The 13,377-nt window shown below is 41.2% G+C and overlaps 1 protein-coding gene across 4 annotated transcripts in view; it reads left to right on the top strand.

Annotated features, from left to right (window-relative positions):
- Positions 1 to 378: 378 nt before the first annotated feature.
- SALL3 (spalt like transcription factor 3) overlaps positions 379 to 13,377 on the top strand; it is a 25,635-nt gene continuing 12,636 nt past the window's right edge. For 3 of the 4 annotated variants that reach the window (XM_063159601.1, XM_063159619.1, XM_063159609.1), the window contains exon 1: positions 379 to 760. In XM_063159601.1, the coding sequence (XP_063015671.1) occupies positions 682 to 760 (79 nt within the window). In that variant the 5' untranslated portion in view covers positions 379 to 681. The remainder of the gene's footprint in view (positions 761 to 13,377) is intronic. The other variant, XM_063159592.1, reaches the window with a different exon arrangement.

The following is a 13,377-nucleotide window of genomic DNA, read 5'->3' as shown; positions in this document are numbered from 1 at the left end:
TTTCCCAACAAGTGAACCTTGCACATATGTTGTGTAAAGTGTGTGCAAAACAGATTCCCTCCTGCGTGGTGCGTGTGTGCTTCGCTGCTGCCGCCGCTGCTGCCGCTGCCGCCGCCACCGACGCGGTCGGTGCCTCTCGCAGGCGGCGCTGCCGGTGCCGGGGAGACGCATCATTTGGCGGAGCGAAGCGGCTAATTGCGGAGCCCCATCCTTCATTTACATATGCAGCCTGAGTCCGCTGGAGCCGCGCCAATCCGCGCTCGCCCCCAGCACCATTAATCGCCATGCATTATTCACAATCATAATTACTGAGCCCCATGCGCGCTGCGCGCAGCCGCCCCAGCCCGCCGCCCCGCGCACTCCCCGCCGCCCCGCGCACTCCCCGCCCGGCTCATCCCCCGCTCACCCGCGCACTCACTCACTCACTCCCAGTTTGGCTGGCTGCTTAGCCTTGCCTTGTTTTTTTTTTTTTTTTTTTTTTTTTTTCTCCCTCCCCGGGGTGTTGGTTGCCTTTTCTGTTGTTTGTTTGGTTTGTTTTGCAACTCGACTTTTATTTGTGAACAGTTATTTGCAGTCCCCAAACCCCCCTTCCTTCGTTCCCAATTCCTTCCCCCCTCCTTGCCACCTCCACGTCGCTGATGCCTCTGCAAAAAGCAGAGTCAAGACGGCTCAGTTAGCAGCATGTCTCGTCGAAAGCAAGCGAAACCCCAGCACCTCAAATCGGACGAAGAGCTACAAGCAGAGGTAGTTTCTGAGCACGGTAAGGGCTCCCGTCGCCTCTTTATCCTTCTCTCTCTCTCTCCCTCTTTTTGTGAGTGTGTTTCGGATGGAGATAGGTGAATTTATGGTGATGATGAACATGGGAGCGCAATTACTCTGCAGCGGGAGAATGGGAATTAGAGCAGCCGGGGAAAGAGGCAGCGGAACTGAGAAGTTCGCAGTTTAGCCAAGTTTCTGCAGCCCACCCCCTGCCTAAGCAGCCCTCCCAGCAGCAACCTCCCGGCCTTCCCAGCGCTTTGATCGCGGCTGGGCTCGGCGGCGGGGCTCGGCCCTCCCTCCCCACTCACCCGGGCTGGAGCAGCTGCAGGAACGGGCGCCCCGGAGCAGCGCCTGCCTCCTCCTCCTCCTCCTCCTCCTCCTGTCCGCTGCGCTCCTTCTCTCCGTGTTATTGGGTGTCCCCTTTTCCCCCTCCTGCTCCCTCCCGGCGGAGGCTCGGAGCGGACAGAAGCCGCGCTCCGCTCGCCCCTCCGGCGGCAGCAAAGTTGGGGCGGCCGGGGCCGGGGTGCCCTGCCCGGGGCCCAGGGAGGTCCCGCGGGCTGCCGGGCCCCGGGGCGGCCCCACGGCGGCCGCTGCCCGGAGATGCTGCCAGCGCTGCCCCGGGCGCTGCCCCCGCTCGCCCCGGGGCACCGGGGGGGACCGCGGCAGGAGCGGGCAGGGCCGCTCGGGTGCGCGGGGCCACAGGAGTTGGTTTCATTATTTTCGAGAGGATTCAACAGCAGTTTTTAGCCTTCCCCCCTGCGCTGCCTTCCCCCCTTCGCCTCCTGGCTCTGCTGCGACTGTAATTATTATCAGTGGTAGGTGACATGGAGTGCCACCACCGCCACCAGCCCCTGTCGCGCCGGCTGTAAGCAGTGGGAAAGGGTTATTTTCTCGCCCATCCGCCATTCCTCTCTTCCTCCCCACACGCAGGCACACGCACACTTGCTTTTATGCATCTGGGCTGCCAGGTTGCTAGTGAACAAGTGTCCAAAGCTGGAGAGATTTGGACTGTAATCCTGCTTTATTTCCACTTTGCTGTAATTTTTTTTTCAGATAGAGAGCTGCAGGCTTCTTCCTTTTTCCTTTTTTTTTTTTTTTTAATTAGTTTTAATTTCCTTAGTAGTCCCTGGCGCTGCAGCGTGCAAAGGCACACCACAGCCCATGCTCTCTGCTCCTGGACTAAGTTGAGAGCTTCCACTTGAAAGTTTTTCTTTTCCTCTTTACATAGAGCCCACTGATTTCTTAGTTTCTTGCATGACCAAGCGGGATCCCAAATGTTTTCTGCTTTCTGTGTAGGCCCCTGGCTCCACTATATTATCTCCTCTCTCTCTCTCCCCCTTAGAAAAGGAAAACAAAAAAGTACTTCTCCTGCTTTAAAACTATAATTACTCTTAGGTTGCATCTGTGGGGAGAGAAAGGCTGCAAAGTTGAAGCTTGAGGAGGATTTTGACTATTGTATCTGAACTTTACAGCCCTGAAGCTTAAGGCAGCGTGAATCCACTTCATAAGGTTAAAACATCTGTCAGACTGGGAAATTGTTAAGCCTCCCACTCCTTCCCAGGGTGTTTGGGGAGGCAGGGAGCAAGTCCCACACTGTCCAAAGCTGCTAAGGGGGTTCTTGCCACTGCTCCAGGAAAACCCACTTGGGTTGACAATAACAGGCACACAGAGAAATGCTTCCTTCTGTCACAGTGGAGAAGCAAAGATGTGCATTTTCAAATTTTTTTTTCCTTAGGAAACTGTGGTCGTGTAAAATAAATTAATATAGACAGGCAGATAAGAATTAGTATTTTATTATGAAAGCAAGATTTGTTGAGGCCATCTCTGTTGGCTTGGGCTCTAGGTCCAAGAATTTATCATTAGCATTATAAACTTTTACATGCTCTGAATCCATTTCAATACAGGGAAATAAAACCCCACTACTTCATTATGACACTCCTGGTGAGTTAATAAATTGAAAAAAAATTGTTAAACTAGGTTTTTGTTTTGTTTTGTGAATCTTATCTATGTAGCCATGTCACCCGAGATTAGAACAAGAGATATGCTAAAAAGAAACGCTTGCATATGGTGGGTAGATTAAGGACAAAGAATCTTTTTGTCATGGAAATGGTTTTTTTTTTCCCCTTTTTGGGGGGGTTTTGTTTTGTTTACTTCATCACATAGAATTTCTCACACTTGGTTTGTTTTGTATTGCCCTCAATGACTACATGATCAAATGAATGGATTTATTTCTGCCGAATGAGAAAGACAGTCTTTCCATCAAAAGGACTACATTGCATCCCAGTGAGGAATTTTAAAGCGTTATTATTGTGGTCCCTGAATAGCACAAAATCGGCTTTCACAGCAGCCCTAAAATGCAACAATGTAAAAATACTTTTCAGCCTTAGAAGGCTGTTATCAAAATGTACTATGTTTCCTTCCATTAAAACATATTTTAATTAATAGAGTAAAACCCTTGATGGCTAACAATTAACACGCTAAAGTTGGGTTTGCACTTTCATTTGAGAAATGCGAACAAGGTGGAGACAAGCTACAGGAGCAGAGGGCTATCTAGTGCACATTAGTGTAATGTAAATCATTTACACATTATATTAGGAAGCCTAACGATTGCCATACTTGAAAGCAATTTTATAGGCCAGATATAATGAGAGTTCCAAATCTCATGAATTAAAACACTTCTTGTCAAGTCAGTGTTCTTCGTTTCTGTTCACAGCTGTGATCAAGATATTGCTACAGTTCCTGAGTATATTTTGCAACAGGCCAAAAATAGTTCACACAGCTCAAGAACATTTGCCATTTTAAGAAAGCAAACAGTTTAAGCAGTATTATTTCATATGTGTTATTTCATATGTGTAGCCTTTTCACTCATTTTGCTCCTTGTCTCCAAAGGAGTTAATGCAAGACTAAGCAAATGAAGCTTAGTATTAATTTAATGAAATCATGTTTAATATCACCTCAAAATAGATATTATAAAATGAAGCATTTAAAAATTAATGTCCCATAAATGTAATCCTCACAGTGAAGGGACATCCATAGCAACAGGGAGAAACATGGAAGTCTGGGGTGCAGGTTGGGAGACAGACATTAGGCCGGGTTTTAAGTTGACTGGTCACAGCAGAACTTTAATGCTAATGTTATCACAAAAGTTTTAGAATCGAAGCAAATAATTTTATAGCCAGCTTGGGTTACAGCATAACAAAATTGCATTCAAACAGGACATTGTCATGGTGGTGAGAAACTGTTGGAAATCTGAAGACAATTAGTTTGTCATCAACTACAGATATACACTCGAAATTGTTTGAAATTGTTAATCAAAAGTGAAATGCTAAAAATATATTTTTAAATAATTTTGAAAAGAAATGTTAACAAGCAGCTGATGGCCATATATTTCTTGAGTAATTGCACTGTAGAAGAGTGAACAAAAATATGTATTAAAACCCCCACAATTTGAGGTTGCTAAATGAGAAGATCTGCTGGAAATAATTTAAAAACAGCAGCAGCAGGACTCAGATGACTGCCTGTAGAATACAATAATCTCAGTTTCTCAGTAAATGTAACGCATTGTAATAGCTGGAATTACATTTCTAATACACTTGCTTAATTCAACAGATTACAAATGAATCAGAATTGTAGATACAATAAACGTTCTTCAACTCCATTTAATTTTAAAATTAAACCATAGACATAGCATTTGTATTTTTAAGGTAGGGATAATAGAAAGTATTTTGTTTGTTTGCGGGAGTTTTGTTCGGTTTTTTTAAATTATTATTATTTTGATTGGATTTTTGGTTTGTTGTTTTTTCTTTTTTGTTTTTTTTTTGGTGCTGAAAAGTGATTCCTATAGTGTGCAAGTGAGGTTCTTGTAAGAGTGATGACAAATGGTGCTTTGGACTTCTTCATGTGAAGTTTCTGGCAAAGATGTATTATTGTTTAGCCTGAGGTGGAAGGGATACCTTGTAGTGAACTGTGTAAAAAGAGTTTCCTAATGTGCCTTTTTCAGTCATTTTTTAAAATATTGGACCTCTTTTTTCTCCCATTCTTCAATACGTACAGTATAGTCTAAACTAATTCATCTATTTAATCTTGGCAAAGTGGGAATGGGCTGCACAGTTTTGGGCAGTTTGGTGACTGCACTTTATATTCTTCTGGAGTATGTCCACAGACACACAGGCTCAGCTACAGCAAAGACTCAGCTCAATATGTAGCAGTCAGCCTCATGCGAGTGTGGTCACTCCATCTGCATATAGGGAGGCTTAAAACAAATGTTGGGGGGACATTCCTCCGTATGAAATTGAGCTATTCTCTGTTGCTTAGACACTGCTGCATTTCAAACTTGAGAAGTCACAAGCAGCCGTCAGCAAACATAAAACTTACGTGATTTTTGCAAATGTTTGTTCTGAGGCAAGTGTAAGAGAAGGCTTTTTGTTTTGAAAAATAAAGGCCAAATTAGTATGGCTATAAATTGTCCCTTTGATTGGAAATGGTAATTGAAACTTTATATAAATACTTTTGCCATTACAGTAGAGACTTCACGTTCAAACTATGTAACATCTGTGTTTGTATAATTTTAAAAATACTCTGCACTGAATTGCGTTGGCCATAGAAAAATATTTGCAATAATAAGGAAATTACAGCAAACGGCCAATTTGCTGATATATGTATAACAATGGAAGTAGACAAAACTGGGTTAGACTTTATCTAGTGATTCTGGTCTTGAAGTCCTACCATCTCCTGAGGCAGACACTAAGACACTTTTTTCAGAGTGAGAGGGAGGAAATTTTGAAAGGTGTTTGTTTAAATTCTGTGTAATTAAGCTATTAATATGCATACATTTAACTGTTGAAAATTACTTTTCCTTGCCTAAGACAGAGAAAAAACTACAATTCAAAACACATATTGCATTAGAAAAAGTTTAAAAATAAACTAATTAATAAAGACTATTAGTGCCATTTGAAAAATAGTCTGAGTCCTGGGAAGATTTTCCTGATATCTCTCCTTCATTTGATTTGTTGTCTGCCAAACATAGACAAGCATATCTGTTGACTATCCAGCAGCCAGGGCATGAGTCAATCACTTTTGCTGATAATAAACCAGGTCAGGCATGACATTAAAATAGTTAAGTACTGACACAGTTTCTGCAATAAAGTATATAAAAATAATTTATTTTATTGTATTGTATTTGTAAAATGAGAGTAATCTTCTACATTTATTTTTTCCCAGAGGAAGCACTAGTAAATCTCGTTCTAGCAGTACATTCATATTGAATTTTATATATCAATGTCAATCCCGCTTCTTTTACATTCTTAAAATTTCCTACTAAATGTAGTGAAGGTTGTCCATTAATTCAAAAAAGGGAATTTAGGCCAAAATGTACTTTCAGGAGCTAGTTCAGTTATAGTGCTGTTAGACTAGAGAATGTTTCTTCTTATCAAGGAAAAACCCTTCAAAACCATGAAAGCCAGAACGATAGATGTTTTTAAGGGTGATAGAAAACCTTAATGCAACACTGAAAAATCTGTTTATTTTGAGCTAAAACGTGAAGAGATAGAGGATTAAAGAGAGGGGGCTTTATTATTTCCTTGCTATATTTAGGGTGCAAAAAAGCGAGCACACTTGAACAGTATTTATCATTACAGTGTAAACTAGACCTTTACAAAAAGCCCTTCTGAAACGCTTATTTGCCACTTTCTAACGCTGAAAGCGGCAATAAGCATTTCAGAAGGGCCCACACCTCAAACGCGTGGGGCGCGTTCCTGCCCCCGCAGCCCCAGTTTCATCACTCTCCCCTCCTCCCCCGGCAATCCGAAAGCCATCACGGGCTGCAGAAGGAGCACCGGAGGTATTCCCAAACTCGGGAGCCAGGCAGGGAGGGACGGAGGGAGGCCGGGGCCGGGCGCAGGTGGGCGCTGCCCGCCGGCTCGCACGGCGGGAACGCAGGCCCGGGAACGCCGGCCCGGGAATGCAGGCCCGGGAATGCAGGCCCGGGAATGCCGGCCCGGAGGGAGGTGGGACCGGGAGCGCCGGAAAGCTCCCCCAGGTCTCCTCTCCCCGAGGGTGGGTAGTTAGAAGTGCTCTGACAAGGCTTGCTGATTTAACCTTTGCCTGCTTTGCCCTGCCAGGGGTGGCCGCTAGATGTCAAGCTCATAATACAATTAGTACATCTGTGCGGTTGACCTTGGCAGCGCGGCTTACCACTGTTCTGTTAAGTGTTAACACTGAATTTGAGTGTTAACTAGAGATCCCTCGGAGTTTGCTACATGCTGTACAGCTTATCAAATGCCCATCTAGTTCAGCATAAGTGTTTACAGTCCTTAAAGTAGGAAAAAGGTTTTCTTTTGTGAAGCCCAGCATCTCGAGCTGCTTAATTAACCCTGCAGGTTTTGCCGTATTTTTGTTCCGGATAATCAAAACCGACTCGTCATTCAGGGTATCAGGAGACCCCGTCTCCTGGTGCCATTCCATAGCTTTCATTTATGAATTTGCTGATGCACTAATGACCCCGAAGCTGGAAATGATGAAAGCTAAAGGATTTGTCCAGATCATTATGGCTTTGCTATCCTGGGCTGTACTGCAGTGTATGGAATGGTGAAGGACCAGAATGACTGAGCTGCACAACTGGCATTGAACTGCGCCAGGTTTGCACTTTCAAGTACTCCTGGCTGTGAGTAATTTTACTCAAAGGAGTCTGGAACTTGTAAATTCAGTTTTGAGATATTTAGTAGATGCAGGATTTGGTCCTCACATCAGCTCCTTGTCTTGCAAGCCTCCAAAACCAAATTTGTCTTCCTTTCTGTGCTTGCTCAAAAAGTGATTGGCTTCATTAATTCATGCAGGGTGTTAAGAGTTGTGTAGTTTAGGATGTACTTAATTATGCACTTTCCAAGGAGAGCGATGCAGAATCTCTATGAATCAGATGCAGAATCCCCCTCTTTCTTCTAGTTTATTTGGTTTGGTTTTTAAATTTTTTTTTTTTTTATATCAGCTGTGTTAGAAGTATTTACCTCGATTTTATTTTTTTTTTAGGATTCCCAATAAAACTTGATACATTCCAAATAAACTTAATTCCCACAGACACCCACATTATTTGTGCACGAATTTTGCCCAATTTGAAATTATTGTACCTATGCCATAACAGCCAACCGAGTAGCTGTTTATATGACTTTGGAAAACATAGCACAGGTCTTATTTAATATGATGTCTTGCACAGATATTACAATTTGTGAAGCTTGCATCTGTTCTACATCTGCGTCCACAGAGAAAGGCCCCAGTGTTTGATAAAGTGAAGTGCTTCGCTGCACAGATTAGAAACTGCAAATGTTTTAACCAGAGTACAGCTAGTGCCTGTGCCACAGGTGGCTGTTACTCAACAAATTCTGAGATTCAGGCTACAGAACGGATCTAACCGAGTGTGCCCGGTCAGCGCCGGGTTTTGCATAGCAAGAGTGCCCTCCACTGTTCAAAGCCGTGCTAACAGCTTTTGTGGGCTGAGAAAAAGGACAGAAAATTTTTCTTTTGAGTCTGGAATTTCTTCTACATTGTTAAACACAGTAGGGGTCTCTATTTGTCTCCTCCTGTTTCACAGCTTGGGCTCAGTATGTGATAATTCATCTTTCTTTATGGGATTCAAAGCTATCATAAAGAGTTAAAAAGAATTAATTTGCAAGAAAATAAACGTGTTCTAACAATTTAAGAAAACTTTCTTTAACAGCTCCGTCAATTGTAAGAGATGATAGAGCTAAGGCAAAAGTAGTACTGTTCTTCTCCAGAATCAATATGTTGCTACAAGACTACTGTTTCCAAATTAAAATAATTTTAAAATAAATGTAGGGTTTTTTTTTTTAGGATATGTTGTTGCTATATTTAATCTGTGCTTGGGGAAAAATAAGTATTCTGATGATAGGATAATTGTCCTGTATCAGTGCACTAGGCTCAGTTTTGTTTAAAATAATGCTTGTTTAAATATACAAAATGCTGTGAGTTGCACTTTGAAATGATTATTGGATTTGCATGTGAGAGCATTTTATACATCTGTCTTTATAGTTAGCAGACATTTTAGCTTCAGTTGATGCTAACATATGCATTTTTTCTGAAACTTTTTCACAGTTTTTACACTGTTTCTCAGTGATTTTTTATTTTCCTGAAAGAAATTACTACATTTAGAAAATATTAATTAACTCTCCATTAGAGAGCTCTGAATGTAGAAAAAATAGTAATTTATACAACACTCTTTCATGTTTTCATTTGCATTATTGTGTATAGTCTAAAAAGAAGCTTCAGAAAATATTTCACTCCCACATTTTTTGGATTCCTATTTGTTTGAATGTTTCAGGAAGGTATCAGCAATTTAGAATATGCGCAAGCCTAACGAAACATTGATTCTCTTCCTTGATTTTACCCAAGTAAATCACACATAATTTGAGGATTCCATGACATAGAATAACAGAAAAACAAAATACTGAATAATCAGAGATAATTTTATTGTAACAGTCCTTATTTAATGTCATTGAAAAGGCTCTTTTAAGTTAATTTACTTGTGTGGAACTAGAACTGATTTAAGATGGGACAAAAGGAAAAGATTCTGGAGCAAAAATTAAACTCAGTATTTGCTTGGGGCTTTTTCCACACTGGAAGCAGTTAGTCCTAAAAAAGGGGGCATTTAATAAGCAGCATACATTTTAAGACTTGACCTGACTAGCATGTGATGCTTAATTTCAGTCTGTTTCACAAAAGTAAATAGCAACATTTTTGAAGCACCCATTCGTTATATTTTCCCTTCACATCATGTAAGAAGCTCACCTCTCAGGCAGAGGAGAAAGACCTATGCCGGCAATAAAAATTCAGAATTACTAAAGCCAGGCTTACAAATCCTCTGTGTGCGTAATCAGCAGTTGTTGGATGCACGTTTGAAGGGACTTTTTTTTCTCAGCTCTGCAGATTTCCCAAAGGTGACTAAAGGAGCCATGGCACCCTTTGAGCCGTCTCCCTTCTCCTTGGGCACTGAGGAACAGGCTAACACCATCCTCCTTGCTCCTGCCCAAAAAGCGTTTGGTGTGTACACTTAGTCTGGGGCGCAGAGCAAAGCCTCCTGGCATCAGCTCCTTGCACCTCCCTTACTGAGTCACCAGAGCACCTGAATGGCTTCAGGTATCACCACCCCAAAGTGCCTGTCTCGAAATGCCTTTGTTTGAATTGCTGTGGGCTGATTTTGGGGCCAGAGCTCGGTGTTGCAAAGCGCCAGCGCTGCTGGAACCGCAGTGGCCCCATGGGCTGGTACCTGCTCAGGAGCTCGGCCCGGGTGGCATCTGAGAGATGCTGCCTGAGATTTTTAACCTGCTTTCACAGGGGAAGCTTGATGTGCTGTAATTCATCTTGCATCCCATAGCAGCTTCAGATTAGTGTGTTAGCTGTTAGACTACTAATGAGAAAAAGAAAATAACTGAGAGGTTATTAGTGGCTGAGATCCTGACTGCTTGACAAAACTCCCATTCAACACCTTTTGTGTAACTAAGAACTGCAAAATTCAACCCATATCTGTAAGATTAAGCAAGTGCTTGTTTAATTCTGCCAAAGTCCTTGAAAATTTTTGCTGTATCACATCCTCACTTTAATAACAAAAATAATTGTTTCTCTTCAGGAAATTTAAAGGAAAGAGATTAAGTTTTTCACTACCTAACAAATTCTATCACTTTGTAATACATCAGAAAGTGAAAACAAGCTATAATGCATAAATAAGTGTGGAAAAATTCTATGTTTTCCTGCAATAGACATATTCTGTGATTAAGAAACCAAAGTTAATTTGTAGCTTAATATTTTAGCATTTAAAATTTTTAATATTCTGAATTAGTGATTAAATTTTGGTATAGATTTCTGTCATTCATAAAGTGACTGAGTTTTAACAAAGAATCAAAACCAGCCTTTCATGTAGAATGCTTTTAAGCGTTACTCCCTGTTGAATTCAGTGAGGACTTACACTTCAAAAGCAACAACAAATACAGTGCCTTAGTGCTTTCATATCAGTACATACTACTGAAGGGATATTAGAAATTGTATTTGTGAAATACGGAGGCAATGCCCATTTGTCCAGTACAGGTATATATTTCAAAATATTTATCAGTTGTTATTTTTAGTCTTTCTTGTTTTACCCTCGGAAGCGCTTGTTTGCATGGCTAGTTTGTACTCTTTCAATCCTATTAAATTCAGCACTGTTTCAGATGTGAGTAAAGGCTACTCCTTTGAGTAGGACTTGTTGGATTGAGACCACAGGCTGTCATTCTGTGAAGCATCTTAGTAGCCTCAGTGTGCTGTGCAGGAAAGTACCATCACCCATGGCAAAGCAGCATTTACTTTCATGCCATTTGTGTCACCTGCTTGCCTGCCTGTCCAAGGAAGTGAAGCTTTGAGAGAGATTTGTTTGAATTTTTTTTTTTAAGCCAGAATAATTTATCTGAAATGAAAAGTGCTGTGATGAGATTCGTAGTATGTCTAGTTTGAGGTTGAACTGGAGGGAAGAAAACCCCTGGCAGCACTTTGTCACTATTTGAAATATTTTTCTAAAAGAGCCCTTAACTATTTCAAGGCAGATAGATGATGAGGTGAATGAACTTGGATCAGTCATTTGAAAAGTATTATCACTATTTTTAAGGTATGGGAGTTGAGGGAAGCAGAGCTGTGGGTCCCCACTTTGTACAGGCAGGAGCCTGGTCCCCCTGAGACAGCACAAAACTAACCATTTATTTCATTGAGAGCAGAGCTGAGCACTGATTATCCAAGAAATAACTACATTGCTGCATTCCTCACATACTTTTTCACAAATTATATTTCAAACGCAAACTGCTGTTTCTTTGAGAACAAGTACACTAGCCTGCTTATTATTTTGAAATGCTGAACAGGTCCACATCAATACCTCCTGGTGGTGGGCACCAGTAGTTAAGGTTGCTTTGAAAAGCTCACGTGTTATATGTACTTGCTTTGATACATGGAGATCATGAAACTGTCTTCCAATGCACAAAATAATACCTGTTTTGGTTGTAGATGTTCACATTGGGCTTAGTGATCACTATACAGTGTCTGAAATAATTAGCTTTCTAGTGTTTGATCAGCTCATTCTAGATCAGAGCACAGCCATATTTGAATGGCTATATTGCCTGAATCCATCACTAATTACTGAAACCTTTTGTGCGAGGTTTGTTTAGAAAAAGCTCTCCTTAAACAAAAGAATACCGATATATAGATAAAAGCTGGAAGGGGAGCTACACAGTTAGCAGCTTCTTTAAGGATCAATCCTCCTTTGCAATCACTTAGTAGCAATATTTGAAGTACTAGCTGTAATAATAATCATAACCATAACAACAACAGCACACAACTGTTACTTGGCCTGCCAATGCTTGGAAATAAGCACTGGAAAATGTTCCCAGTGAAAGCCTTTGGAGAAACGACATCTCTCTCTGCATGGTCGGTACTACCAACCAGGGCATTCCACGGATTCTGAGCAAGGACCAGGGGATCTGTCTCCCTGATTTTTAAAGTGCAAATCTGTAATGTAAATAAGGGTTTGTTTGAGTTGTCTTAGTTCAGAAGGACTCAGGAGAGAGGAAAGCGTGTTGGGTGTTGGATGCCTTGCTGCTCTGTACTCCTCCGCGTGCTTTCGCTTTGCGGGAGCTGGAGCGCACATGGAAAACGTGGTTTGGAAGCCTGCTTTGTCACTTCATTCACTTTGGGAGGCTTTGGGATTGTCAGCATATGCTTTAGGATACCTGCTGCCAGTATGCTCTTTTTCTGTGGTGAATCATGTTATCTTCTGTGATATTTTTGTAACACAAAGTGATAGTTTTTACAGAAGCATTTACCATTAGGATTAGTCTAGTATTGTCTAGCAACAGCTATGTAATATTGATCTTAACCCAAACAGTGTAACAGGTTCAGCACTTCATGCAGAAGTCTTAAATAATTCTTGACTGTTTTGAATTGCATTTTATTCCCCCCTCCCAAAAGGAAAAATAAAAAAAAAAGAAGGGGGAAAAACCCCAATAGTATTTAAAGAAGTGTTTATTTTAACCAGTAAATTCAGTAGAATTTTGAAGTTAGAAAATTTTACATGCAGCAAAATAAATTCTTAATATCAACAATATAATTTCTTAATAGAAAATGCATGTCTGTTAGTTAGTGACATATATCACTGAATACACGAATGTTTGAGTATGTAGTGGATATAGTGTCATCTTTAAATTTTTGAAAGGTACAATTTTGGAAGGTACAGGAAAATAATAAGTTTGAGAGGTTCTCGAAGGCTAGGAAACAGTATTTAGGGCACAGATTTATCACCTTCATCAGACAAAACTTCCCGCTGAAAGCTGTAGGGAGTTTTAGCTGATCAAAGACTGAAAGATCTGACAGGCAATTTTGTCAAAAGCGATTTTATAGTTAATGTTCTGTAAAAACCTCTTTTTTAAAAGCAACTGGAACATCTCAAGATTTCACTTTCCTTTTATTTTCTACAGCTGCCTTTTTTTTTTTTTTTTTGTAACTGTTTCTGTTGAAATGATACGTTCTGAATTTCTTGGCAACTTCTTTTTATTTTAGGCATTCTCTAACAGTTCCGAGTGTGTTCATAGCTGCCTC

This window comes from Melospiza melodia, chromosome 1 (assembly GCF_035770615.1).
Source record: "Melospiza melodia melodia isolate bMelMel2 chromosome 1, bMelMel2.pri, whole genome shotgun sequence".
NCBI lineage: Eukaryota > Metazoa > Chordata > Aves > Passeriformes > Passerellidae > Melospiza > Melospiza melodia.
The sequence above is the reverse complement of the archived record's forward strand: the minus strand, read 5'-3'. Positions and strand labels throughout refer to the sequence as shown.